General features: G+C 43.8%; 1 protein-coding gene across 4 annotated transcripts in view; it reads left to right on the forward strand.

Moving 5' to 3' along the window:
• Positions 1-27567, forward strand: part of schip1 (schwannomin interacting protein 1) — a 199827-nt gene that overhangs the window by 155973 nt on the left and 16287 nt on the right. The window contains exons 1-2 of one of the 4 annotated variants that reach the window (XM_067506911.1): positions 4059-4576; positions 7394-8179. In XM_067506911.1, the coding sequence (XP_067363012.1) occupies positions 4568-4576; positions 7394-8179 (795 nt within the window). In that variant the 5' untranslated portion in view covers positions 4059-4567. Of the gene's footprint in view, positions 1-4058; positions 4577-4953; positions 5646-7393; positions 8180-20507; positions 20944-27567 lie in introns of those variants that run through there. The other 3 variants (XM_067506910.1, XM_067506909.1, XM_067506913.1) reach the window with 3 other exon arrangements.

The following is a 27567-nucleotide window of genomic DNA, read 5'->3' on the forward strand; positions in this document are numbered from 1 at the left end:
ACTTGGTTAGCATGTGAAATTGTTGGCGGGGCATACAGTATGAAATGGAAGATAAATCAATATTAGAGCCAGGTATTACTGGCACAATCCGATACAGGTGTTGGGGTTCATCGGATTGTATAAACACTATAACAAAAAATACGATGGCACACAGCTGAGCATTGTAGCACATTAAAACATGAATGTGCACACACATGATCGTTGTGTACAAACACACACACACAAACGTGCTTGTAGTTGCCCAGGAAATAAAGAAAACCCAGAAATTCGCGCACGCTTCTCTTTGTTCCTCCTCTTCACTCAGCACGTGATTTGACTAGAGTAAATCATCATTGTGTTTGGGAAGTAGATTGATGGGCCGTCTCAAGAGTTTGGTCACCCATTCTATTTAGAGCGGCAGGTCAGTCGGCCAGTTAGGGATTCGACTTCTATTGTGGCCATCTGACATCTCTATTTATCATCACCCAGTCTATAACCTGCTGCTGCTGCTGCTGCCGCCGCTGCTGCTCTCTTAAAGCACAAACTGCTTTGTGTGGCACTTTGTATACAGCAATTGTGGGTAAAGGTTTAAAAGTGTATATGTCCAAGGGTTAGGCTTTCATGACAGACAATATGCATTTGTCAAAATTTAGATGCTTACTCTGTGGATTCTCTTCTACAACAACTTTGGGTCTATTAGCTCAATTAGGGCAAAGCTGCAAATCCATGAGCATACTATATTGGATAGCTGAAAAATATTGGATTTTCATAGGAACTTTGCTTATGAACTGCTTATTCTGATTTCGAGTCACATAGGGGCAGGAGCTGATACTGCTGGTACACCCTGTACAGATTGCCAGTCTGTGGCAGGGCCATATGCAGAGACAGTATTTGTTGTTGATTTTCCAAAACAAATCTAAAACACTAAAAAGTGTACATTTATCTTAGAAAATGCAATTGTTTTCCTCAGAGTAACATAAATATAAATACAATAATAGTTTGGTGAAGGTTTACAATTGTCCATCTACCATCACATGAAGGCATCACTTCCTCGGGGCTTAGTCCACAGGGTTTTTCTTGACATTAGGTAATAGTCATTTATTTGGTGCAAGTGTTGATGAGGATACATTAAAGCAAAGTGGCGGCAAAGTGGAAAAATTTCCTATATGACAGCCAGAATTGGGTCCTCTTTATCTGAAAAAGGCTCAACACAGTGACAGACCTTGGTGTTGAGTCTATTCTCTGGCCTCCTGTGGCCTTGTGTTTCTATCATAACCAGGCAGGACATCTCCCATCTGTAGGTCTGGCCTTGTACCATAGTCAGGTTTCTAATGCTTCATTTTCTGTCATCTGGTTCGGGCCCAGTCTTGTTTCAAGGTGAGCTCCTCCCCACGGTCCCTGAAAAGAGTGGGAGTGTGTTAAAAAGAAAAGGGAGAGAATCCTCCAAGGTCACTTTCGGTGTCTCTCCGTTCGAGTTGGTGAGTTCCTGACAAGGCAGAGACAGTTTCAATTTCTCACCAACTGTCAGGATCTCCCTGTTTTTTTAAACGCCTGTGAGACACATAAGCAGAGGAAGATATTCCCCAACTTTTTGGCATTATCTGAGGGGCATTCTTCTCCCCGGCCTTATCTCTCCGTCAGTAATGGGCCTTCAGTGATTCCTGCAAGATAGCTGCTGTGGATTGACTGTTAGGCGGACAGATAGAGCAAAGCTTTCCCAGATACTGTAGATCTAGACCGGGCTGTTTTTCTACATGCTTGTGCCTCTTGGTGATTGGTAAATCCTGCGCGAATGGCAGTTTGACAGGCACCGCACCCCTGCTTCTTAGTAGAGTGGGGGGAACAACCCCTTCATGTTGCAGGGTGAACTTTGGTTGACCACCCGCTCAATCAGAAGTACGCTACAAATCACTTCTTCTAGGTGTGATGAAGACGTAGGTGTGCTTTGATGTGACAGATCGTAGACATCTTCATCTGGCCCTCTTGATTCTGAGCGTGTTGTTGCTTTTATTGTTTTGTCAAGCTACTCACTGAAGGGAAGGATGCCAGATCAAAACTGTTTTGAAAATCTTTCACGCTGCCAGGAATGGAAACTTCAAAGAAATCTAAAGTGAGTGCGCGCCAGTTTGCGTGCAAGAGTGACCTAAACAAATTTGTCCTCCTGTCGACAAGTTAATGATATGGTAATTACCTGGTGAGCATATGAACTTATAGTGCTCACATTTTCTCCAAGATAAACCCTCCAGACGTAGCTTATCCTCTTTAAAGTCATTCAGTTAACTCTACAACTCCTCGCTTTGCTTCACTATGACCTATTAATGTTTGGGGAATTGTGGAGCAAAGGCGGGAGGGAGGAGTGGAAGCACTGATAAGAGAGTTGAAAGCAGTAGAGGGAGGGGTAGAAATATGCTGGACTCCTGCTGGCTCCTCTTTGGGGAGATGCCCACTAGTGCTGTCCCTGCTGTAGTGTGAGGCGAGGCTTAGTCAGGGGTTTTTGAAGTGCTGCTCTGTTATTGCATGGACGAGCTCCTTTGTGCTGCTATTATACATTTAACTCGCCATATCTGAAGACAGCTCCCGTCTTTTCAAACACTACAGCTCAACAAATCTAGGTTGCACCCAGCTGGTCGTACATAGCAGAGAAAGTTGTGACTCCATGAGAGATTCCAAGCCACACTGCTGGAGTACAACGTGGTTTCAAAATGTTTGGCGTAGCACTCAGGAAACACCGATCCGATTCCCGAATCATGACTCTGATCATACAAATTCTTTTACTCCTGCTGTGGATGAGAATGGTTTATCACTGGCATTTTACTTGCTCCATTGCCGAGGATGTAAATTACCAGCTGCTGCTGCAGGAAACAGAATGCAACATGAAGAAATCATGCCATGTTGGTGTTAACCCCACTTCAGCTCTGCCGCCACAGCTGCCATCTCCACGTGCGTGCTATGAATAAAACAGTTTCCGTGTGCATATAGGCATAATACAGTTAAATAAATACAAACGACACTAGCACTTTGTCAAAGAAAGCGTGGAATATATAAAGGGCCTGCATTTATTTAATTGTTTAGCTCGTTAAATCTCAAATATCTGCTGTCGATGTTGTTGTTGATGTTGCTGATGTTGACCAAGACCACAAAAATGTTTAATTGACTATCATAGCAGTAAATCTGCACGTTTGAGAAGCTGGGACCAGCAGTGTTTTAGTATTTTCTGCCAGTTGACCGATCAATTACCCAAGTAATAGTTTGAGCATTGGGCTCATCTGTCCGTGTAACTATAAAGGTTCAAAATCAAACAGTATAAAAACCAATATTAGAACGGTAATGTTTATAGTGTTCATTTTTTTGTTGACATTGTGTCATGAAAGTGTCGATTGTGGTCATTTTTGAGGTGGTGTTGTACGTGCCCCATTAGAGGGTTAATATTCCATCCCCTCATATAAACTAAATGCTTCCAGGCAGTATGTCAGTGGTGCTGATGGTCTTTAATGGGGTATAGATAGTTGGAAAAAATGTTAGCTCCTTTTACACAATGCTGTTGGAGACTGGTACCGTTCTGTTAGTATAATGTGGAAGTTTTCTCATCTGTTATCATCTTGGCTTTTGCCTATAGCAGCTTTAACAGAAAAACAGATTTATGTTATCATTATTATTATTACTTTTAATAGAATTTGGAATCTGCGTTAGGCTCAATGTCAACACAAACTGAATTCTGTAGTCATCAAACAGGACTGGCTTGTTGCAGGTCTGTTGCTTTGGGTTGCATTAGATGGTACAGGTGTACAGGTGTAAGATGGCAGGCACGGGAAACCACCTATTAGATGTGGCGACAGGAGCTCCTTGACATCCCTGACGTTTCTAAATGTGTGATTGAAAACGGGCTTTGGATACATTCTAAATTGAGAGCAGCACAAGTATCTTTAATAATTCACTGGAACAGTTTCCTCTCTCCCTCTCAGCCATTTGCAAGGTCAGCGGGTGCAGAAGGTTGGGCTCTGGTTGTGTTCTGTCGTCGTCACTTTCTCCCCCGGAGCTGCAGGCTGCGACAGAGAGCCGGCTTATATACAGAGAGTCGACACAAACACAAGACGTGTGCCAGTGTTGGAGCGGCAGCGTGTTTTGTTTGCGCTTAGTCTGAAGTCTTGTTTCTGGGTAGGAGCTGTGTGATTAGAGGCCGCCTAGTTGAGTGGAAGCTCTGAAACGTGCGCAAGCCCAAAATATATGAGGACGCACTTTATTCAGAGTCTAATCATTTTCCAGCTGACGTTGCCAACTGTTGGTTGGGCATCTCAGTGTGTGCGGGAGGAAAGGAGACAAGCGGCGGTGACCTGCTGGGATTTTAAAGCCATCCATGTTATTTTTTTCTAGACTCCAGACTGTGGACAGGCTACTCACAGCGATGACTGTACTGAATTATCCACCGGCTCTCTGTAATTTCTCCGGCGAAGCCAGCCCCACCACCACCACCACCACCCGCCCCTAGAATAAGCCTGCTGTCAAACAAGTCAGCACCATCACCGTTGTTTGTCTAAGAGCCGGGATTTACACTTTACCATGTCTTGAGACAGGAGGGAAAGCTACAAAGATGATGACAGTGAGTATGGGCTCGTTTAACTGGCACCGATGTTGCACCCAGGCTACTTTTAGCTCGTCTCCCAGGTCAGGTTTTATTCATGCAAGCTGTGACTTTTTCATTTTGACCGATAATAGCGTGTCGAGTGGGGGTCAGTCTGGTCTCGGCTGTAGTGGGTTTCATCCGCCGTGTGTTGGTGTGGTTATGGGCGTTTCTGTCACCGCTGTTGCCGAGTGGAAATCAGGTTCCTCCTGGGACTTTTTTGGGAACATTACATCATTTGAGTTTCCTCTCAATGACTCTGCAAATTGAAGAAAACACGCGCGTTATCCACATACTTTTAACCCTAATAATGTTTTTTTTTTCCCAACCCAAAGTCTACATTAAAACGAATCGTAGCCTAGATGCTGACAGATGTAATTATGCAACTGTCATGCGTACACATATGCCATTTGGAGTGCGCTCGATGCACGCAAGCACTGGGCGTATGCGCTGATGCCCTTCGCCAACAACCCAGAGAACGACGGGCAGAGTTGTGAGGGTAGACTCTGACATAAATCAAAAAGCCCCCCCCCACCCCAAACACCCGCCCGGCTGCGGAGCGAGGTTCGGTGCAGCTGTCAATTTGCATGTATTTTGTTGGCCAAATCCAGCCTGCGCTCCGGTTAATCCTACAGCGGATCAGCTGTACCGCTCCAGTCCGCCGTCTTGCAGCACCTTCCACTCTCCCTCGGTCTTTCTCTCTCCTACACACACGCACACTTTCAATGACAATTTTATTTTCATCGGGCTGATGTGGCGATCGTGTACTGACGCCGCCGTATCTTGAAAGCAGCGTTTGTAGGAAGGCTTCGCCGGTCGGAATACCGCTTCAAGAAAAGGACCCGTGACCGAGATTTGAAACGCGATCGCAGCTTGGATACTCTGCTTCGACTTAGCGATCTTCCTCCTACTTTGGGAAGAGGAATACCCACCCGGTTCCTGAATCCGGGCTTTTTATAGCACCAGAGAGGCGACAAAGCCAGGATGACCGGCTGCTTCACACACGATAGGGACTGGTGACCGTGTAGCGCGTTTGATGAGCACGTCGGTAGGTTGTTCTCTGCTCTTTTGCAAAATGAATACATCTCCCGATAAGATTGTGAGAAACGAGGCGGATTGTTTTGAGGCGAAATGTGACTATTTCTTTTACTATTGCTCATAGTCGTGACCCCAGTCGTTGCGCTGTGAAATACATAGACTGCGTGCTTTAATGGGAATTAGGCCACAAGTAAGTCTGTTAATGTTGTGTGTCCTTAAGTCCTCTCCCCTCTGTTGGAAAACTGCATCGGTTTCATGTCGAATTACTGTAGAGACTGGGGGGGAAACAAGCAAAGCACTACTCATACATTTTGGCACTGGGTTATAACCCATGAGTAAGTAAAGTAATACTAGGATTTAAGTCTCTATGTGAACAAACTCAAGATTGCAGCCCAGTGGGAACACAATGACTCACCAGGGCTGTTTTAATAAAATAGTTTCAACTTTCTAATGACAACTTGCCATGATCTCAATGCGTTGGTGGTTTTGGTTCCCCCATTTGAGCAGCCAGTGTCATCCCTGCAGAAGCTTCCCTTTTGTTTGCTTTTAAACCTGTGAGTATTTCACGGGGCAATGTGAGTCTCTCAGCAGAGAGTGGCTTATTATGTCTCTAAACCACATCAGCAATTTGCTCATCTAGTCCCCAAGATGCTGAGTCACATTGCTTTGCCCAACATAGATATTTTCAGCTTTGTCCTTTGACGTCAACAGCCAGTATCTGCACAGGTGTGGCCTGGTAGCCATAACTTCCAAGGGGGGCTTTCTATCATTCGGATAATAAGGTTTATTTTTACAGGTCTTGCTTTTCGGTCTTCTGTAAGAGGCAAAGCTGCTGTAAAGTCTTGGGGTCTTAACCAGTACTCAGCAGTCTTCATAATTAATTTATTTTACCAGAGAAAGCTCATAATGCAGATCACGTAGGAATGTGTCGTTAATTTCATTTTTCCCTGAGAGAAATTTGGCTGCTCCTTGCTTTTCATTAACTTTTAAAAGTGTTGTGAGGCTCTATGATAATGCACTCCCATGGAGCGCAGACGGATAATTCTGCAAGTGAAGACTCGGGTCAGGTGGAGCATTGTGGAGGGTTGTAAACAACGCAGACATTTTCATTAGCTGTGAACTAATCAGTCAGGTCGCTCACCATGGGAGCAACACAGTCAAGGTTAGAAAACAACTGTGGACTCATCTGTCCGTGTCACAGTTTGGTGTGTTGTGTATTGACATGTCAGCGTCACTCACTCGCAGCCCTCCTAACACCCCATTTTGTCCCTGTGGTGCTGTGCAGATGTAGCAGCGGGTGGTGGGACGTTATTCTCACAAATCCAGCCCCACAAGCTCCGCCTTGGCTGTGAGTGTCAAGTGTTGCACAAGCCCAAACACATGTACGTTTAGCAATAGAGAGGAATGTGTAAGGAATGAACTTATGGGTTAGTACAGTGAGGCATGACGAGGAAGCTCTGTAGCCGAGCAGCTGTATGGGAGAAGAGTGGAAACGGTTCCTTAGGAGACAGTGACTGCAAAATTCTGTGCAGAAAGGAAGTGCCTGCGGGACAGGAAGTGCTTTGTGGTTGCCGGTCTCACACCACATCACTGGTGTGACTAATCTAACTTTACACACTTCCCTAAATTCATTTTTAATTTTCCTCTTTTCCTTCCTCCTTCCCCTTCTTCTCTGTTGCTCTTTACAACTTCCAGTGTGTTTGTTCAAACTCTTGTTCTATTGTCTCAATCCTTTTCTTTGTTGCTCTGTCGTTGCAGGATTACCGGGAGGATGGCATGGACCTGGGGAGTGACGCATCCAGTCGCTCCAGCTCAGAGTCCAACTCCAACAAGGTCACACCTTGCTCACCTTCTCTTGACCTGGCCACATTGGAGGACTACAAATCCTCCCCCTCTCTGGACCTGGTCACCTTAGAGGACTACGAGGAGGACGAGGACTACCAAGAGTATAAGAAGAAGGTGATAGAGGAATGGGAAAGTGAATATGGAGAGGACTACACGTCTCCACGGCCTCCTAGTCGGGAACAAGGAGGAGGAGGTGTTGTGGGGGTTGACGGCCTCGGCGAAGGCTACAGGAAGTCAGTGAACAGTCGCAGCCTTGCTGAAGAATTCCAGGATGTAAAGACCGTCCCGCCCCTCCCTGCACCCACTGGACGCACTGCTACGTCAGTCGCAGCCGTACCAGAGGAACTCAAACAGAATGGAAATCTGATTTTGCCCAGGAGCAACCAGCTCCACTCCCCCGTTACACCACAGGGGGGCACAGAGACTTCCAAGCCCATCCACCGCAACCCCAGCCAAGGCAGGGGGAGCCGCAGCAGTGGCGGATGTGGTGGTGGAGGCGGCGGAGGAGGAGGCAGTGGAGGGAGCGGTGGACGAATGGGAGGATACAGAGAGGAAGAAGGTGTAGAGGAAGAGCCTCTGCCCACCATGGACTGGGCAGCCCTGGAGAGGCACTTGGCTGGGCTGCAGAGCAGAGAGCAGGAGAACCAAAATCTCAACCACAACCAGAACCACAACGTGGGCAAGACCAACTACACCTCAGTGAGTGTGCAAGGTTTAGATGTATGTGTGGTCCTGTTTATTCATTTAATGTTGACTTTTCTTCTTGTCAAAGTTTATCTTACACATTGTGCTTTTTCATGCACCTGTGGGCTGCTGTAATCTGTGTCACTGTGTCAGATGGTCTGTGGAAGCACGAGGTTAGGGTAGCTGTTGTTAAGGAAGAGGGATTAATGGAGCTCAAAGCTATTTGGACCAGCTATTATTGTGAACATCCTGGAAGTCTGCACAGCTGGAGGGAAGTGGAGGCTGAAAGGGGCAGAAAATAAAGATCAAACATGTAGATTTGTGCACCAGACACAGTAACTCTTGTGAATGCACGAGTATCTTGTCCGTGGTATAGTAGGCATTTCTGCACGTAGGTGTTATTTGACAGTTGTGGACACAATGTTTATTGCAAAAAAAATGTCTTTTTTTACTTGTGTATCTGTAGCCATTATCTTAAAATCTACATTTTTTGATGTGGCCATGTGGTGTGTCTACCAGTAGAGGTCAGTGTTGCATCGATATTCTGCAGAGAGCAGCTGCAGGTTTTTTGATACCACACCAGTAACACCAGAACTTCAGGTTGTTATGATACACTTGCAGTCTCATGGCATCACGCGGTTTAAATCAGAGTCCAAGCCAGAGTTAAGGTCTAGCTTAAAAACCTTTTTTTATGTCTCAAAGAACTAAGCGAGAGCAACTGTGTGTTTGAGAAAGGCTGATTGGTCGTCTCTCTTGCTAACACAAGCCCTATAAGACCTTTTCTTCAATGCACCATGCAGACAATGGCTACAGCCAGTGCCATTATGAGTATGTTTTGTGTCTTTGTTTGTCTGTCCTGGAGCCCCCTACCCCCTGTCTCCCTGAGGCATTTGAGGAATGCGGTGGGAGAAGCGGGGGATGAGAGGAAGGAAGGAAAGGATAAAGGACAGGAAGATGGTATCTCTAGGATCAGGCAGTTCAGGGCCATGTGTTTGTGTCAGTGTTCATTACCTGCTGTCAATCTGTGGAAAGTCTGCGCTCTCTCTCTCTCTCTCTCTCTCTCTCTCTCTCTCTCTCTCTCACTCTGTCTCTCTTTTTCTCTCTCTCCCTATATAATTGACCTGTGTGGAAAATCTTTCAAAAGAGACCCTCTGTCTCTACATGCAGCCAATATCTTTTGAATGCACGCACACAAAAACACAAACATATGCTTGTTGCCATTGGTCCCTGTGTTGTGATACATGTGTGTGCATCAAGGCAGACTGCGCCTGGTGCAGTAGATAGAGATAGCCTGGCCCTGATCAAGATTAGGTACCACAGTTTCCAGCTGCCTTTGCCATTACAAGGAACACCAAGTCTCAGATTTCAATAGTCCTTTGCAGACGTTGGTGTAGCTGTGTAACGTCACCTGTGTAAAGATTATGAGAGATACACCAGAAAAGATGGGAGCCACAAGCTCATATGCAGGACAATCCCATTCTCAAAATCATCAGGTGCTGTTGCTACTTTTGTATACAAATTCAGATTAAATGGATGTTATCAATACAATCCATTTCTCGACTTCTGGTAGATATTTTGACCTTTTGATAATTTAGTTCTTTCCCAGGGCTTCTGTGTCAGTATTGGGTCTCTGCTAACAAGAACAGAAAAGCAGTAATATGGCAATTTAGGAACTGAGACATTCCCACAAGACAAGCAGTCTCTTGTCTGCTTCAGGGCGGTATGTGGATTTCTTAATTCTCAATTTTGCAGGACTTAGCAGACACCCAAGAGGAAAGGGGGGTCAGTGCTTTTAAAATGTTGTTAAATATTTAGACATCCACTCAGGCGAGGCCCACCAGCGAGATGGCGCATGCTTTTTGTGTATGGACAGGTCTGTCTGGGATTTTACTGGGCTCCAGTGGGACAATGATATTCATGCTTCAGTAGAGCTTCAAAAGCTTCTGTGCTTTCGGAAAGACGAGACACAGTGAAGCTCAAAGCTAGTTATCTGAAACTGTTGCTAAGTGCCTGGAGACAGTTTGAACTGGTCTTCAGTAGCTATAGATACTTGTATAAGAACATAATGTACTGCATAGCCTAGATTAAAAAAATGGTATCAGTAAAATCAATTGTTGTCCAGCCTCACTCATTATTTTCCAACAGGACACACCAACACTCTGCATACTGGTTTTCCTACACTAATCTCCATGGCAACAGTCCCCCTTTGCATTGCCTGCTACAGGAAAGGGATAAATTACAGTGCAGGAGAGTTTGCAGGTCTTTGTAAAGTTATATTAATTATATTTTTTGGCTTTGAATTGATTTAAACGGACTTAATGGAGCTATTGATTTTTGCATTGTAGGCCCTCCAGGAAACTGCATTGTGAGATTGCACTGTGTCCTGTGCCATGAAAAACTTTATTTAAACAGTATGTGGTTTTATCTGCAGCTCAGTCGGTGGCGTGCAGGTGTGTTTAGTTAGGGTGTGGTTTCAGGCTGCTGTAATCTCAGCACCTGCAGGCTGCGGCCACGGGGTCAAAAGGATTCATGAGTACGAGGGGCACGGTGACCTCTTTGTAATTTGTTTCTAATGAACTCTGGAGGCACGTGGCAGAGAAAGGCCCGTGGGGACCTCAAACACACCAGAGGGACCAGTATTGCTAACCCTCCATTTAGCTGTGCAGCCCTGAAAGGTAAACAATAATATTATTTTTCTGAGCCGGTGTGGAGGTGAAAAAGGCAGCCATAGGGTCAGTCTGTGTGTATGGCCATCCACACTCAGAAATGTACCTGTGTGTTTTCTAAGGTGCATTTCACTGCTGCTCTGTGCCTGCAGGCTACTTCTTTTTTGATCTCAAAGTGCACACACCCAGGCTTACTCACACAATTTATAAACACCCTGTGGGCAAACTGCGGTTGTAAAGATAGGGCCTTTGCTGAAACCTGCAAGACCTACTTTGAAGGTGCAGAGAAGAGCTCACACAACCACACACACACTCTTAATCACAACTGCTCCTCATCATACCAGAGCATTTAGTGCACATGTGAGTTTGTCAAGCTGATTTGCCGGCTTTGAAGCTGTGTGTCTTCCAGCGTGAAGCTAGTGATCCTACCAATCTGCCCGATGTTTTGTTGTTGCTTTTGTTGCTCTGTTCTTTTCTCTCTCCCTTTTCCACTCACGCCAACCGGTCGAGGCAGATAGCCGTCCACCCTGAGCCTGGTTCTGCTGGAGGTTTCTTCCGTTAAAGGGAGTTTTTCCTCTCCACTGTTGCCTATGGCTTGCTCCATTGGGAATTGTTGGGTTCTCTTTATATATCTTTATAATCTTGACTTTATTCTGTAAAGTGCCCTGAAATGACTTTGTTGTGAATTGGCGCTATATAAATAAAGTTGAATTGAATTGAATTGAATTTGTTAAACAGCAGGTAGGCTCAAACACATTTAAACCGGTGAGGTAAAAGTTCACTTCACATACTGACTCACTAATACCTCCTGGCCAGCGTGAAATCCCAAAACAGATTCAAAAACTTTTGTAAAAAGATTCCAGCAAGACAGAATCTTTGTGTGCTGTGAAACATAGCTAATTAAGGAGATTCTGACAGTGATTAAACATATTACCACTAAAAAACCCAACGCTGCTTTACTTTACTTTAACATATCTGGATCGGTTCATTGTGAAAATGTCTTCTCTACCTTTCAACAAGCTTTGTCAAATTTGAGAAACAACATCTAATAATGGAAATAATTTAACCAAAAGCCTGTGTCAAAACCCACAGAAGTTGTAAAGATCTAATGAAAAGTTGCATTCTGGGACATAGATTTGGAGCTTGAATCATATTAGGTAGAATCTTTGTTAATCTGTACATAAGTGCTATAAAAATAGTAAAGCATTGTCTCAGTAAGTAATAACACAGTTAGAAATGACAAATAATAAGTTACTCGATACTTTAAGTTACAAGTACAAATTACTGCATTGGCTGCACAACTTTTAAATGTGGAATCTCTGCACTGTTAGGACGGAAAAATGTCCGCTGACCAGTTACCTTTATCCTTTTCCAGCTGTCAAAGATAATAACAGGTTTATGAATATGTACTTAATAGGTAGGTGATGCTCAAGCATGCTATGTTAACAGTGAAAAGGCCAAGAGCCAAGCAGAAGTGTGCAAGTGTGTAGCGCTCTGGCCTAGAAAATCACTCAGGGGCTGTGGGGAAAAAAAAGTAAGAAGTAAGAAGCAGAGAGGAGTAAGAGAGAAGACTAAAGGCAGTTTCTCCCTTTCTCCCGCTCCACCCTTTGCTCTGTGATTATGTACAAGTTCAGGAGTTGAACAGAGCTTGCAACCCTCCACTAACAACCTAACTACTACCTTCGCCCAGTGCTCAGACTGTGCCACGTAGAGGGAGAGAGGGCAAGGGCAGGAAACAGGAGAAATTGCAGGGTTTGTGAAGTCTGTTGCGTGGCTATAGTGGTTAAAAATAGCTACAAACGCTGAATGTCAAGTAGCCACACTAGAGTTAGGTCCTGAATGGGGGGAAGCTTGAGCAGAGAGATTGATTGGGTGGAAAAAGAAACCGGGGAATAGAAGGGAGGAGACACGAGGAATGTGGGGTCGAACTTACGGTTTGAATGAAGAGCTCGGTGAGCCAGAAGAGGTGGGGAACTGGAAGAGTACATGAGCAACATATACATAACAGCATATATATTAGTAGGACATGGGAGGAGGTCTTAGTGATGGGGGCAGGGCTTTAACCAGGTGTGTAGAGTTCCTGCTGAGGTTTTGGTGTCTGGTTCAGCCCCCTACACTTAACCACAGCTCTTAATACATATGTGTGTTGGCATGTATGTGCCCACACGAGTTCAAACACGCTCGGCCCTTTGCACACCAAAGCTCACACACACACACACACACACACACACACACACACACACACACACACACCCTCCTTACTGACTGCACTGCCTCCTAGTCAAGAATTCTCCTGCTAGTACGTAGACATAGAGACACACACATGCACACATTCAACTCACTAAACCAAAGGATATCTTTTTTTCTTCTCATGGTGTCCTGACAGTCGGCCAGTGGTGGTAGTGTTGTTTTTCCTTTTTCTGTGGACTGTTTTTCCATCTCAGCTTAACCTTGGATATCTCACAGCAAGTTGGGCACTTAACCCAGGTAAAGTTGAATATGTCCACTAGTCAAGTCTGTTCTTGCTGTCCAGTTTGTCTCACCTTTTAACAATTCTTGTATTTCACATGTGATGTTGCTGTAGACAAATCATAGAAAACTTCAGAAAGACCAGGATCAAAGTAAAAGATATATTGTTTGGCAGAAGTTGCCAAATATAATTATAACCCAGGGCAGTACATTCCTCTGCTGCATCTTCGGCCAAGACCCTGACCATATGGAGGTCACTGCTTATAGACCCTTTGTTTCCTTTTTTCTGGCAAAGAACAAATATCCTCAAATATGCAGTGCACGTTTATTTGAATCCTGTTTTAAATAAGCAAAGCTTTTTGCTGCACACCTGTTTTGAATGTTTCTTTACCTTGAGGTGCACAGAGAGAGTTTGTGTGATACACAAAGCCAAGCTCTGAGATCTGAGTATGACACAGACAAACTAATGAGTCTTGTGTAGCCGCTGGGTAACTCATGTCCTGTTTAAATTAGCATTTACACACACCACAAACACTATAACTGAGTGGCAACCGACTGCACATGTACCAGCAGGAAAGTCTTTAAATAACAGACACGCAGACACACAAAACATATCATGCAAAGACAAACAGTACAAACCTAACCTGTTTAGATGTCTTTTTATACTTGGAATACAATTTGAGAATAAGACCACATCTACATGGAGCCAATTGAATCTGTAAATACACGTTGTGTGTGAGGGAAAAACAAAGGTAGAACATGCTGGTGGTAAGGCAAATAGGTGGCGGCTGTAATATGGCTTTTTACTCTTTAAAGCAGGTGGACTTCTTTGTCTTGATGGACAAAGACAGTTCTTGATGCTGTTCTTTGCTTGACCTGAGACAAAGTCATAACCAAAATTCTGCTCCACATACTAAACAATGCACAGTACTGGACATACTACTCCGTATCTTCTTCGCTTGTTTCCTGAGGCTGGCTTGATTGTCAGTCCTCCACGCAGATTAAGTATGAGGAGATTTGAATATGGAAAGAGGTAAATGAGAAACAATCTGAGGTGGATGTTTATTGGTGCGGGCGTTTCAGAACATGAAGCTTTATTTAGATGTAGTCTCGTCAGCTGGCACTGTATGGACTTTCTATTCTCTGGCATTGGCAACCAGTGAGCTGGAAGAGCTAAATATTAGGCAGAGCCAAAATATTGGAAAGAACTATTTTAAATGTGTATAATCAGTGATAAACAGGAGTGAGGAGTCAGACAGTGACGGGACCCATATGTGTTTGCATCCTAGCATTGATCCCATGGCCTTTAAAATAGTTAAAAGCTGAAAAGTTACAAAGAGTAAGTTCACATTTGAGAGGGTCTGCTTTATTATGATTATATGAATAAGATACACACATGCATATACACATGTAAAATTGAACTTCTGTGGGTGGTGCCAAAACATTAGAAAATACAGTGTTGACAGACAGTGAAAACAGGAGTGGTACAGTTGCTCTTATCTGGTGTCAAAGTACAGCTTAATAAACGGCCTGGTAACCTCACTAAAATCAACCAGTAATAATGACGTTGTAGTGTTGATAAACTGGGAGGGAGAAGTTTTTATCTGCAGGGTGGATCTAAGGGTATCTAAGGGTGGAGGCTTTTGAGGATTTCACCACCATCAATGATGATCCAGTGATGTCGCACAAACACACCCTAACTCTTAGTACTTCTCCTATGATTCACCTGAATCTCCACTTTCTTTTTCTTCTTCTCTCTTTATTCCTTTTCTTCCACACACCCCATGTCCTTCACTATACTCCTCATGCTCATGTTTCCTGCTAATTGTCCTTTTCTCTAAGCTGTCAGCCTAATGTCAGGCATGATGATAGCCTAATGTTATCTCACAGCCAAAATACAGCAGGAGACAATTCCCCCCCCCCCCCCCCCCCCTTTGCCTGCCACCCCCACCCCAGCCTATAAAGCCTATCACAGAGGGCAGGCTATGAGTGGCAGAACGTGCTGTGGAGGAAATGGGGATTTGTGTAACAGCGAGGAGGTGGCCTCTACTTTTATAGCTTCATGTCAGTCTTCATGCTGCACAGTCGCTATAGAGCAGAGGCAACTACACACATACAAACACACATTTGCATACAGGCCTGCTTTATATGACAGAATCAGGCAGAGGGTGATAAAAATCGGTGAGGAGGTAACAAAAAGAAGGCTGGAGGCTAAGAAGGAGAGAGAGAGAGGCCTTTAAGTTTTCCAAGTAGTGAAGGATTTAAAACTCTTTTCCATCACCTTTCCTGTCTCCTCTCCGAAAAAATAAGGGGTTGAGTGAGACACACAGTCGCCTTGTGCTGCGTGTGTGAACTGTCAGTTCATTTGGGTGAAGCTGCAACATGCAACACTTCTTCTCTGCACCTAATTATAGAGCATGTGTTCTCAAGTGTGGGTGTTAGTGTGTACAGTGTGTACGTGAGAGGTAGAAACTCGGTGTGTTTACACCAGGCTAAAAATACAAGAGAATGTTTAAATCACGTCTATACACAGACCCCAACAAACCTGAGGGTAATAATTTTGTCTCCATGTTTCAGACTCTGTAATCTAAGCTGTTAGTGCATTCATGAGACTGTGGTTACGTGTGTGCGTGTGTGTGTGTGCGCGCCTGCATGTGTGTGTGTGTACGCCTGCATGTGTGAGAGACAGAGCATGTCAGAGACTTTGTGCCAGGTCATGCAGAGAGCTTCATCTGTTGCTGCAGAGCACTTTTTATCTCCTCGCACAGACAGAACACAACAATAGCCATTCCATCAGATAAACCAGGGCTGCAAATGATGATTATTTTACTTATCAGTGTAAAATGTGTGAAACTAGATTAGACCAAATCCCAAAAACATTTAAATTAGTATCAGATGAGACAAAAGAAGCAGCAAATTAGTCATGATTCCTATTTAGATCTAAACAAATAAACACGTTTTTTTAAATTATTATTATTTAAACCATATAATTAAGGTTGATGTCGGGCTGCAATTGCCTTTTTTTCATCAATTAAACGGTTTTAATTAGTCATTGTGGTCAACTAAATTATTTAGTTTTCAAAATAAAAACAGAAATTATTTATTTTTGAGATTATTTACCAGTGCTTGAAAGATTATTACGTTTATGTCAACCAGCTTCCTTCCTTTTTTCTGTTCCCCAATTTATTTGTAGTCAAAATACCAAGTAAAATTTAAAACATCTAGTCTGCCTTAGGTACTTAGTCACTGTGACTCAGAATTCCTTTTATTATTGACTGTGTCAGTTAGTCATTTACTCAGTTGGTCCACACATTTGTTGTGAGACATCTAAAACATGTAAAACAAATATTATTACAGCCCGGTGGTCACAGCATGCTCAGTCTCTCCACCAACAACTGTAGAGACACAGTCATCATCAGAACAGCCTCTTGTGGCTGATCCTAAAGAGGGCGCACACACACATACACACACATGCACTCACTGGCCTTCCACATCAGTTCCTCTCTGTCAGAGCGAGCTCATTACCGCCAGAATCTGGCCCTCACACTGAGCCAACCTGCTTTGCTATGCAGTGTTTTTACACTGGCACAAAATGTCAGCGCGCTAAAAGCATCTGTGCTCCCTTTCTCCCACTGAGACAAAGAGGGAGGCAGTAAAAGGGAAGGAGAGGGGAGGAGGAGGAAGATGGGGGAAAAGTGATGAAAAGAAAGTAAATGTAGTTACACTGAAAGGCCAGAGAGAGAGAGAGAGTGGGGGGGGGGGGGGGGGAGAGTGGATGGCACAGAGGCAAGAAACAGAGAGGGCAAGCTGTTTGTCAGTGAAAGGAAGGAGGCATCACAGCATGACTGAGAATCATGTATTTTCCATGAGCTTGCTGCGTGTTATGGGCTTTATTTATCACCCACAGTATGATTTCAAGCCGTCTGTGTCCCACTAGTTACAGAAGAATGATCCACCATCACGGAGCGATCAGTGACTTATGATTAGGTATTCATTATTTCTTTTTGCATCTATAAATATCCCCACATAGCACCGCTAAATACACAGAGCCCCACATGAGTGCTGTTTTGATGTGTGGGATGAGATGAGGAAAGTGAGCATGAGAGGGGCTGCTCCTGTGCTCAGAGTACACACCAGCACCCCCTCACAGAAAGTGTGACACACATAACAGCACTTTCCCCTGCTCTATATTCAGACATAAATTACTTACAACTGATGGAATATGGCTCTGAATTATCAGGATACTGCCGCATTTCAGCAAAAACACCACTTGTCTTAAATTTACACCACTCAGCTCAGAGGAAGTCTTATAATGCGGCCAGCGTGTGGGAGGCTAAAGCGCAGTCTGTCTGCCTGTTTGACTCCAGTTAATAATGTTTGTTCGGAATTTTCTTTAAGATTTAGGCCACTGGATTTTGTTCAGAGTTTATTTTGTGCTGTGTTAGCTGGCGCACTGTACAGTGTACAGATGGCGTTTCTATTTCTGATGTGCACGAAGACGTGCTGCTTCGGTCTCCACCTGTGCTGCGACTCAGATTGTAACCTTGACAACAGTGTGAAGGTCAGCGGGAGGTGTCGTCAGACTGACTGCTGCCATGGTGACAGAGGAGAGAAAGGGGGTTAATGTGGTTTCTCCTGTCGAGGCATGGCTCACAGATGTTGCACATCAAAGTTTTTTGCTCTTGTGTACGTGTGTATATGGGTGTGTATTTTAAGAGGTCCCATAGCAGGGCCGGAACATCGGAACCATCTCTTCTTGTAATGCACTTCAATATGAACTCCACAGCCCATTATGAACCCAATAGCAAACACATTCTGACAGTTTCAACTGAAAAGGTGAGAAATTATAAGCTTCTAAAAGCAGACTTCAGGGCAGAGCTGTTGGATTGGATTGGATTAGATTGTACAGGTGTACTTAATGAAGGGATCGGTGAGTGTAGATTTGTATTCAAAAGAGAAAAGCATCATGATTTAATGCATCTGAAGGCACAAAGACCTTAACAATGGGAATAGGTGTTGAGCTCATTGACTTACTAAAGTGCATTGGCTTCCTTTTTGTTCACTGATTAGCCTACACCCCAAAGCTCATTAGAAGCAATTTTGTTTTATTCAAAATTTAAAGCATCCATGTCCCTTTTTAAATATCCACCCACAGACACAGTGCTGCTACCAACTGGCTCATTTAGATATTAAACCAATGTGAATTTAACACAACAAGCCTTGAAGGTGGGCAGCACATTGATGGAGTGGTAAGCACTACCACCTCAAAGCTAAAAGGTCCGGGGTATGAATCTACTCCTTCTCCCCATGCTCGTGTGGGTTTCCTCCAAAGGCATGCATGTGAATGGTTGTCTGTCTGTGGGTGTCTCTCTGTGTTGGCCTTGAGATAGACTTGAGATCTGTCCAGGATGTGCTTCCATCTCCTCCGCCCAGTGACAGCTGGGATAGACTCCAGCCCCTAGTGACCCTGAGCAGAATAAGTGGTTACAGATAAAGGATGGATAGATGAAGGTCTTAAAGGCTAGATATTGTTAAAAAAAAAACTTTCTGTTGAAATGTAAGTAAATCTTTGGATTTATGTCTGTGTGATAAAAAAAAAATGTTGGTTAGCTTAGTTTAATGAGCAAAAACAACCTACATTACCTTCTCCATAATCTCCAAAACAACCAAAGTTCAAAAGAAAAAAAGAAGAAGAAAAAGGAAGAAAATATTCAGAACTTCCATCTTCCATTTACACTTAGAAATCCATTTACAAGGCTATTTGGCATCTTCCACTGTAAGAAAAACAAGTTTATGACACGTCAATGTCATGTGCAGATTTATTATATATACAAGGTTGGTGTGACAGGATGGGCACTGTTCCAGTCTGTCCCAGCTTGGGACCACACAGAAATCCAAACCATATCACTGGTAAAGGGAGGCAGTGGGTTGAGCAGAGGGATCAGAGCAGGGAGCCCATCGATCTACTTCTAGGTCATTAAACCCAAGAGTGGTTTTATCGGGAAAAGCAGCGTCACCCGACAGAGATCAATATCGGATAGAGAAGTCTGGCCTACAAGGATGGGTGAGATAACAGGAGATGTATGTAGCTTGCTATATTGCCATAAAAAAGGACAAAGACATAAGCTGAAACAGATGTATAAGTTAATTGCATCAGGATGTCACTTTGTTGTGCAAAGCTGTTGAGCTGCTCTAATAGTAATAAGTATAACTGATAACTTCCAGATAAAATAAACTATGATACGTGATATTTTACGGATTATTTCCTGATAGTTGTTTTTTGTTTTTTGTTTTTTTGTCCTTTCGGCTTATCCCGTGAGTTCAGGGTCACCACAGCGGATCATTGTCCGCATGTTGATTTGGCACAGGATGCCCTTCCTGACACAACCCTCCCCAATTTCTACCGGGCTTGGACCGGCACTGCACAGCTGGGGAGGGGAAGGGGCTGTTGGAGTTCAGTGTCTTGCCCAGAGACACTTATAACAACATATAGCCGGGACCGGGGATTGAACCACTGACCCTGTGTTCCGTGGTTGCCAACGTCAGTGCAGAATGCATCATATTACATGTTTACATTTTAGTTAGATAAATTCAAATAGAAAAGCTAGAAAACAAAGCGATTTAGAACAGTGGTGAGTAGATGCCAGGATGAAGGAATGATAGAGAGCCGGAGAAGGCAGAGATTATCTGAGTATGTTGACCTGCGAGTGGATTATAGACCGGCCATCTGCCACTGTGTGATTATAATCCTGCAAAGAGACAGACAGAGAGAACGTGGGGAAGCTGTGTCACGCATTGGCAACATACTAAGTATACTTTTACGCAATGAGGCCGTAACAACACGAAGTGGGACATGAATGAGAGGCACTTTAACAGCAGCTAAAACAGGCTACATTTTGGCTCAAGTCAGAAACTGTTATAAATAATATAAACACACCTTTAAGGTTCAGTACACATCCACATTGTGCTGAGAGATTAACAGTACTGCAGGAATGATAAGGAAGGAGAGTCCCTCCTGTCTCCCTGTCTGACATGACTCCATATGAAACAGCAGAATGACACCCCTACCCTGATGAACAGCACCCTCATGCATCCGCTCTCCCTCCCTCCCTTCTCCACCATCCCCTCTCTCCCCAATGGCCAACTCTGCATACACTCAGCCCAGCAGCTCCTCCCCCATTTCAGTGCAAACCAGACAGGGAAAGCCAACTACGAACATACTGTGCTTTTCACTGCTCCCCTCCCCTCCTTCTCCGTTTCTCTCTCGCTCTCTCTCTGTCTCTCTTGCGTTCTCACACCCCTCCTCCAGTCTCTCACTCCCCTCCCTCAATCAGTTATAGGGAAGCAGTGATCAGACCCTGCCCTTCTCTCTTGACAAACAGACAAACCAGAAAACGAGCTGCAAAAAGTGGGAGAGGGCGCAGAAGGGCGAGCTAACTGAAAAGGAGAGCCAAGCAGGAATTGATTTTTAGTTTGGATCAAGTACTGTGCGGGATCCCTCCTCAGCTTTTGACTCATCATCCCAGGAATACCACTGCAGGGCTGGGAATTGTATCCCAGTCCTGCTTCTCTTCCCCAAGCTCAGCTCAACTCCAATCTAGGATGCTGTGAAGGATGGTCCACCAGGAAAACTGTTCTTACCAGGTAGTTTCTCAGAGCTAAGTGACTTAACAGACTGCTGTAATTAAATTAAACTGACAGGCACAAGCTCGTATTCATTTTGTTGTTGGTAGCTTTGCTGCTTGTCTGATGTTTTATCTCTGATTGATTCATAGTAAATCTCTGTCAGGTTGAAACTGGAAAATTGTTGCATATGCGTGGGTCTTGTGTGTGTCATTGCAAAGATTCAGACCAGTGTAGGAGTATTGCTCTGTCTTTTGTGGTTACATGATAGTGTTGTAAATCTGAACGCTGGATGGTTACTAAGACAACACTTGACTCAAGGGAATAATGTCATTCCTCCTTCCACCCCCTCCTTATCCAGCCTCATCAATCCATGTCAGGGAGGCATTAGGTGTGCAAGTTTTTAGTGTCACGACTGAACTCTGTATGGATGCAAATGCTTTCTAAGCTTGGAGTTTGATATAGAAGATTTCTGTAATTCAGTGTATTTTGCAGACAACATAGTGATAAAGATTAGTTAAATATGTGCAGTTGCTTACACGTGTGCTTTCATGTTTTACCGTCTCCCTTTATCTAACCTGACAGGAATGAAATAGTTGTGATTACAGGAAAGCGTTGCAGCTGTACATCTGCTTTTCTATAACCAGCTCTGCTCTGGAGGAAAGTCCGCAATGCAATGGTGCTTGGTGAAGATGAAAGCAAAAGAGATGAGCAGAATAGGCTGGGGAAAGCACTGAGGAGGGAAGATGGGGTTTCTTTGATCGGGGTAGCAAGTGTAAAAGCGATGGGAGTAATGTGCAAAAAGCTGCAGATGAGTAAGAAACATGAGGGTCCTAGAGAGTTGGATGGGCTTCACAAATGTACTTAAAGTGATTTTCCAGTGTGCAACGTGAAACTTGAGACTTGAGAAATGTGAATTCTGTTCTCCAACTACAACATGTTCCTTTGGGTGTAATGGAGTGGACTTTTTGGTGTATGCTGTTTTTTATGTAGTCTTCACCTGAATTGATCAGCTGGGTTTCAGGATGAGCTGTTGCTAACTGTTGTTAGCGCTCATTTCTCTGGCATTAATATATATATATGTAGAAAATCTGATCTGTTTTTTCCCTGCACACACAGATTTGTACTTTCCTTGGGTCAGCTCTTGTTTGAGATTTCACCTGTTGACAAACCTCAAAAATACACAAACCATTTGACCACAAATTTGTATTGTATTTGCATTTGCATGTCAGGAGGCTGGATTTGTGCTTGTGTGGGTGAGTGACTAGTTGCATAACAGGATAAGGATTTCCTGCCATGTTTGGTGGTAGATAAACAAGAGATGGAGTGACAGAGATGGCTGGATGGCAGGAAAGAGCAGCAGATAAGGAGAGAAAAGTGATGCCAAAGGGATAGTGCAGATGGCAGATGAAAGGAAGAGAATAAACAGTAGCAGGAGATGTATTGACAATATACGGGCCAAGCAAAGCAGAGGGAGATAAGGGTAGAAAGAGAGCACTGTGAACAGTGTTCATCTTTCTGAGGCAGCTAGGTGATAATAGGTGATGTGGAGAATGGGAAAAATGTTCAGAATTTAGATGAAAATTTTGGCAAAATTGTAAAAAAAAAAAGAAGTTAATGAACTAAAGAATTTATACAATTGCTTAGTTAAAGTGTAAGATGGCTTTATAATTTGGAATGTTGTAGAAAAGAGAGATGGATTTAAGAGAACGAATGAGTGCACTAAGCGGAACAGGGGCTCAGGCTCTGATAACACCAACTCTCCAGAGGCCCCTCAATTAGACCGGTAACCTGGCAACCAGCCAGCAGACAGCGCCCCTCACACACATATAACGCACGCATGCACGCACCATGAGATGGAAAGAAGCAAAGGGCAATGGGGGGAAGAATAGAGAAGAGGGAACATGTGGGGCGGTTTATTGAGGGAATAAAATGGGCAAGGATTAAACAGATAAAGTGGAAAAAGTGTCTTGTCTTTGCTTATCTCCTGAGACAGTCCATGTCTTTGGGGTTTTCTGTTTTCCTCTGTCTTAATTAAGGTGTGGTCCCTCTTTCCTTTTGATGTTGATACATTAGGGCAAAGGAGAAGAGAAAAGACTGAAGACGGGGGGGGGGGGGGGGACATGCAAAAGTCTCCATGCTCCCCTCTTTGTTTACCTCTGAATGTTTGAGGCAAGCGCCCACTAAATGTCAGAGACCATTAGCCAATTGAGTCGCAGGCTGACCCTGGGAGAACTAATAAAGGAGCCATTTGACCCGTAGTCAACCAAAACCATCTATAAATTTAAGCCATGGCAAATTTGTAAATAACCCTATAAGGCCATAAACAGCAAAAGAGCCTAATCATCTATTGCAGCTCCTTTATCTCCATGCTGCACTTTATTCTGTTAAGTGCTTCAGTGGGCTAGAAGCATGCTGTTGATCAGTGTGTTTACTCAAAGCTGAGGTCTCAATATGTCATCCTGTTTTCCTATGCCCGTGTCAATCTATAAACCTCGCTGTGCTGTATTGCTATCAGCAGCAGTCCAAGGCAAATGAGGACGGGTTGAAGGTGGGATCTATTGGATTGGCCACGGAAATAAGTGAAGAAATGCCAAAGTCTCAGAAGCTTGAGACTAAAATCCTATTACACGCCTTATGTATGCAAGGAAGTGTGTTCTTTTGTTTTTCCTATGGGTCTGCAAGCTCATATAGTTTGGTGCATTTGACTGAAGAAAGATGAAGGGGAGCTCCAGTGTCAGTGTAACAGTATACAAGGTGTGGCCTAATGCATTATAAATGAGCAGTGGCGGTACAGTAGACACGACTGATGGATCATGTTGGAATGACAGAAAGGATCGATGCGAGTGGACAGCTAACCTTGCTTTATGGGATTACAGACAATATACATTAGTGTAGCTTGCCAGAAAACAGCACATACCTTCCTCTAGAACCACAAGTTTGCAGTTTATTATTGCATCATCGAAAAGGCATCTTTTACTTTGGCCACAGCCAAGATCCAGTAGCTGTTTCCCTTTCTTTTGTTTATCAGTATTCTTGTCTCATTATTATACAAATTAAAGATACAATGTTAAGAAACTATTCTTGTAACCTTTAGAAATCATGCCATCCAGCAAAAAAAAAAATTGAAAAAGAAAAGAAATCACATGAAATAGTTCCTGGTGAAATTGTCTGATGCTGTTGACCTATGTAAACAGCAACACAAGGTTAAGAAAATAAGAGCATTGTTGCCTTTGCACACACACACAGAGATAAAAGAAAATACAAGTGGAGTTTGGATGTTTGTGTTTTAAATGCAGTGTTACACGCAGGAGTATGTTTGTGTTGTCATTTAGATTTTTTGATGCATTGATTAAATGTGGAGCTTGGGATCACATGATCTGGGTCACAGCTTTAATGTGCTGCAAGTCTCTTTGTCGCTTTGGACAGGAGTGTGCTTTGTCCTAATGTAATACAAATTTGTCAAAACTTCAGCTCTCTAAAACACTTGCCTGTGTGTGTGAGTTAGCGGACGCCCTGATGGGCCGCCCCGTGCTCCTTTTCGCAGTCCAATTTGTTTGGAACACAGAGAATCACCATGGAGAAGTTCTCGCCACGTTGCTATGGTAGCAGCCCCCGTTCTTGTCCTCCTGTTTCCAAAATAAGATCAGATCTGACTCTCTTGTGTTCCTTTTATACGTGTCTGTAAAAGTGACAGTATCACACAAGTAGAGACATTCACTTTAAGGAACAGTGTACTTGTTTTCTGATACAGAGCTTTGAAACAAATGTGGAGGGCAGAGAGATAAAAGGAGCGTGTGCATCACCCACACATGTACACTTACACACACATTGACACACAAACACACACTGCGCCATTGGCCTTGGATTCCAGGCTTACAGGAGGTGCCAGGAGCTCTGTCTCCCACAGTCACCCTCTGTTCACATGGAACAATTGGCTATTCTGTGTTTGTGTGTGCGTGTGTTTCTCTCTCACAGACTTGCTCGCTCTCTCAGCTGACCTGACAGTCAAGCCATCATTTACAACAGAGGATTTAACCTGTGATTCAGGCAATGTTCACCATCTCATATGCGAGTGTGTTTGCGGGTGTTTTTATATTAGAGGCCCACTTCTTGTGTGTAGGTCACCCAGGTAACCCTTCCCCCCCAACCTCCTATCCCATTTGAACCAGCAGTGACTTCACTTAGAGTATGAAGTCAGCCTCGCTAATGAAGCAGCAGGGATGACTCTGCTCCAACCTTCAGCCCTAAATCGGATGGTCTCACTCGCAACTAACTCCAGTTAGTGTGTGTGTGTGTGTTGTCTGTTTCGTCCTCAGCAACAGTCCAGTGTGGGTGGATTCAGGAGACAGCCAGACAATTCACTGTATTCCACCCATAATCCTCAGGGATCAACACTGAATAGACCCCTCTTCCTATTTTTGTATTTAACCCTGTGTGTGTGTGTGTGTGTGTGTGTTTGTGTGTGTGCGCGTGTGCGTGTGTATATGTGCTCAAATGCTCTTTGATGTTATCATGCAAATGCATTATTCCCCCACTACTTCTTCTGTGATTTCTTTTGCTCATCTTCACCATCCCTCTGTCTCCCTCCTTTTATCTCTCTCTCACTCTAGCAGATGAATATGACTCACATTCATCAGTATCATTTGGTTTCCTCTTCCCTCTCATCTTTCTCCCTCATTCGTCTTGTATCCCTTTGTCCTTGGCCGGCTATTTTATTTCTTATCTGATATCCCCGTCTTCCCGTTAGATCCCTGACAATTTAGTGTGATTCATCCTCAGAATCTTTCTACAGGTGGAAGTTCAATGGTTTAAAGAAAAAAAAATACTGTATGCAGTAAAGTCTTACCACCCTTTACTATGGCGTATTGATCCAAGACTTTTAGGGATCATATTTTTTTTGTTTAGTATTCACAGTATACTAATAACTGAAAGAGATTTTGTATTACTATTACTGTATATCGAGTGTTTCTCCTGGTGTTCTGGTTTCCTGTCACAGTCCAAAGACATGTATGTTAGACTAACTGGTGACTTTAAATTGCCTGTAGGTGTCAATGTGAATGTGAATAGTCGTCTGTCTGTATATGTCTCTGTCCAGGTCTTATCCCGCCTCTCACCCTATTAAAGCTAGAATAGGCTCCAGCTCCCTGTGACCTTGAACAGAATAAGTGGTTACAGATAATGGATGGATGATTAATCGAGAAAAAAAGTTGCAAGTCCTACATTAATTACATCCTGTTCTTTTGAATCATTATCCTAAAAAATACATCTAATCTCTTGTATTTGTTGCTTGCATGATGAATTAGTTTCTGCTTGAACATGGTAATGGTTTTTCAATTCCTTGTCATGCCTGCCATTTTTCCGTTTAAACACTTTGTGTGTGTGTGTGTGTGTGTGTGTGAATAAAGTCATGTTCCCCTGCAGTGTAATTCTGCAGCCATATGTGGATATAATTTTCTGTCTGGGCAGGTATGACAAATATATGAGTCACGGGTCGATAACGTCTCGCAAAGATGAGATCATTACACACCATGGAGAGCTCAGATTGAAAATGTAACTAACTGGCACAGGCAAAATGTGTGTGTGTGTGTGTGTGTGTGTGTGTCTGTGTGTCTGTGTGTGTGTGTGCATGTCAGACGAATGGCCCATTGTGCTCTGTCAGAGTTTGTTTAGCTGGCTGGGGCTGTGGGGCTGCTGGCTTTGGAGGCCAGACTGGGCATTATTTTTACCTTGGCAGAAAAGGCAGCACACTACCTCCTCTGTTACATAAACACACAGATTTCCACATTAATTTTGCCTTCAACATCTAGGCTAATGAACATTTCATGTTACAAACGCACAAACAATTGTGCGCTTTTCAGTATAAGAGGGTCAGAAGGCTGAAAATGTAAAATCTGAAAGGAATCCAACTGTAGGAAGAATGATTAGAACTAGTGAGAGATGGTGTTCGGGAGAGGCTCCAGACATGCCAGGAGTCCCCTAAACGCACACACATGGGCTCACTCACAGCAAGCACAGTTACACTCAAACACACCTACACCGCCGCTATCCCATCGCTGAGGTGTCTCCTTCCAAGTTGTCGGTGAGCAGATGCTGTCCTCACATCAGGGCGTGAACACGGAAAATAAAAAACACAAGTGTGAATTTCTCCCTCTTCTCTTTAGCTCTGTCTGGCTGTGAGAGGCCACTGTGACCACAGGCTGGAAGTTAGGGAGGGTCTAAAGGGGCCTTACCTCTGGCCATTGTGCTTTCACAGTCCTGTGGGAGAGACAGGAAACCTATAGGGGGAGTGAGTGGAGAGGCCAAAAAGTGCAAAGAAGTGTCTCACCATGGCAGAAAAAGACAAGCAGGTATAGGAGAAGACTGTTGATACCGTGTCAGACCCTAGCAGGGAATATAATGCGAATTTACTGCTGAATCTCAACAGTCAGTCCAGACTATTCACTGGGGAATAGAAAGGAAAAGACAGGAGTAAGGAAAGGATGAAGGAGACACTGGATAGTATGGATGGATGTGGTGGAGCGGATGGTGTCATCAGGCAAGCGGCCGGCCAGTACTTCAGTGACGACTACAAAGAGGTAAAGGGTCATGTCTCGTTTGTAAGTGCTGTATTCCAATCGGATTTTTTACAATTAATTTTAACTA

Source organism: Channa argus, chromosome 6 (assembly GCF_033026475.1).
Source record: "Channa argus isolate prfri chromosome 6, Channa argus male v1.0, whole genome shotgun sequence".
NCBI lineage: Eukaryota > Metazoa > Chordata > Actinopteri > Anabantiformes > Channidae > Channa > Channa argus.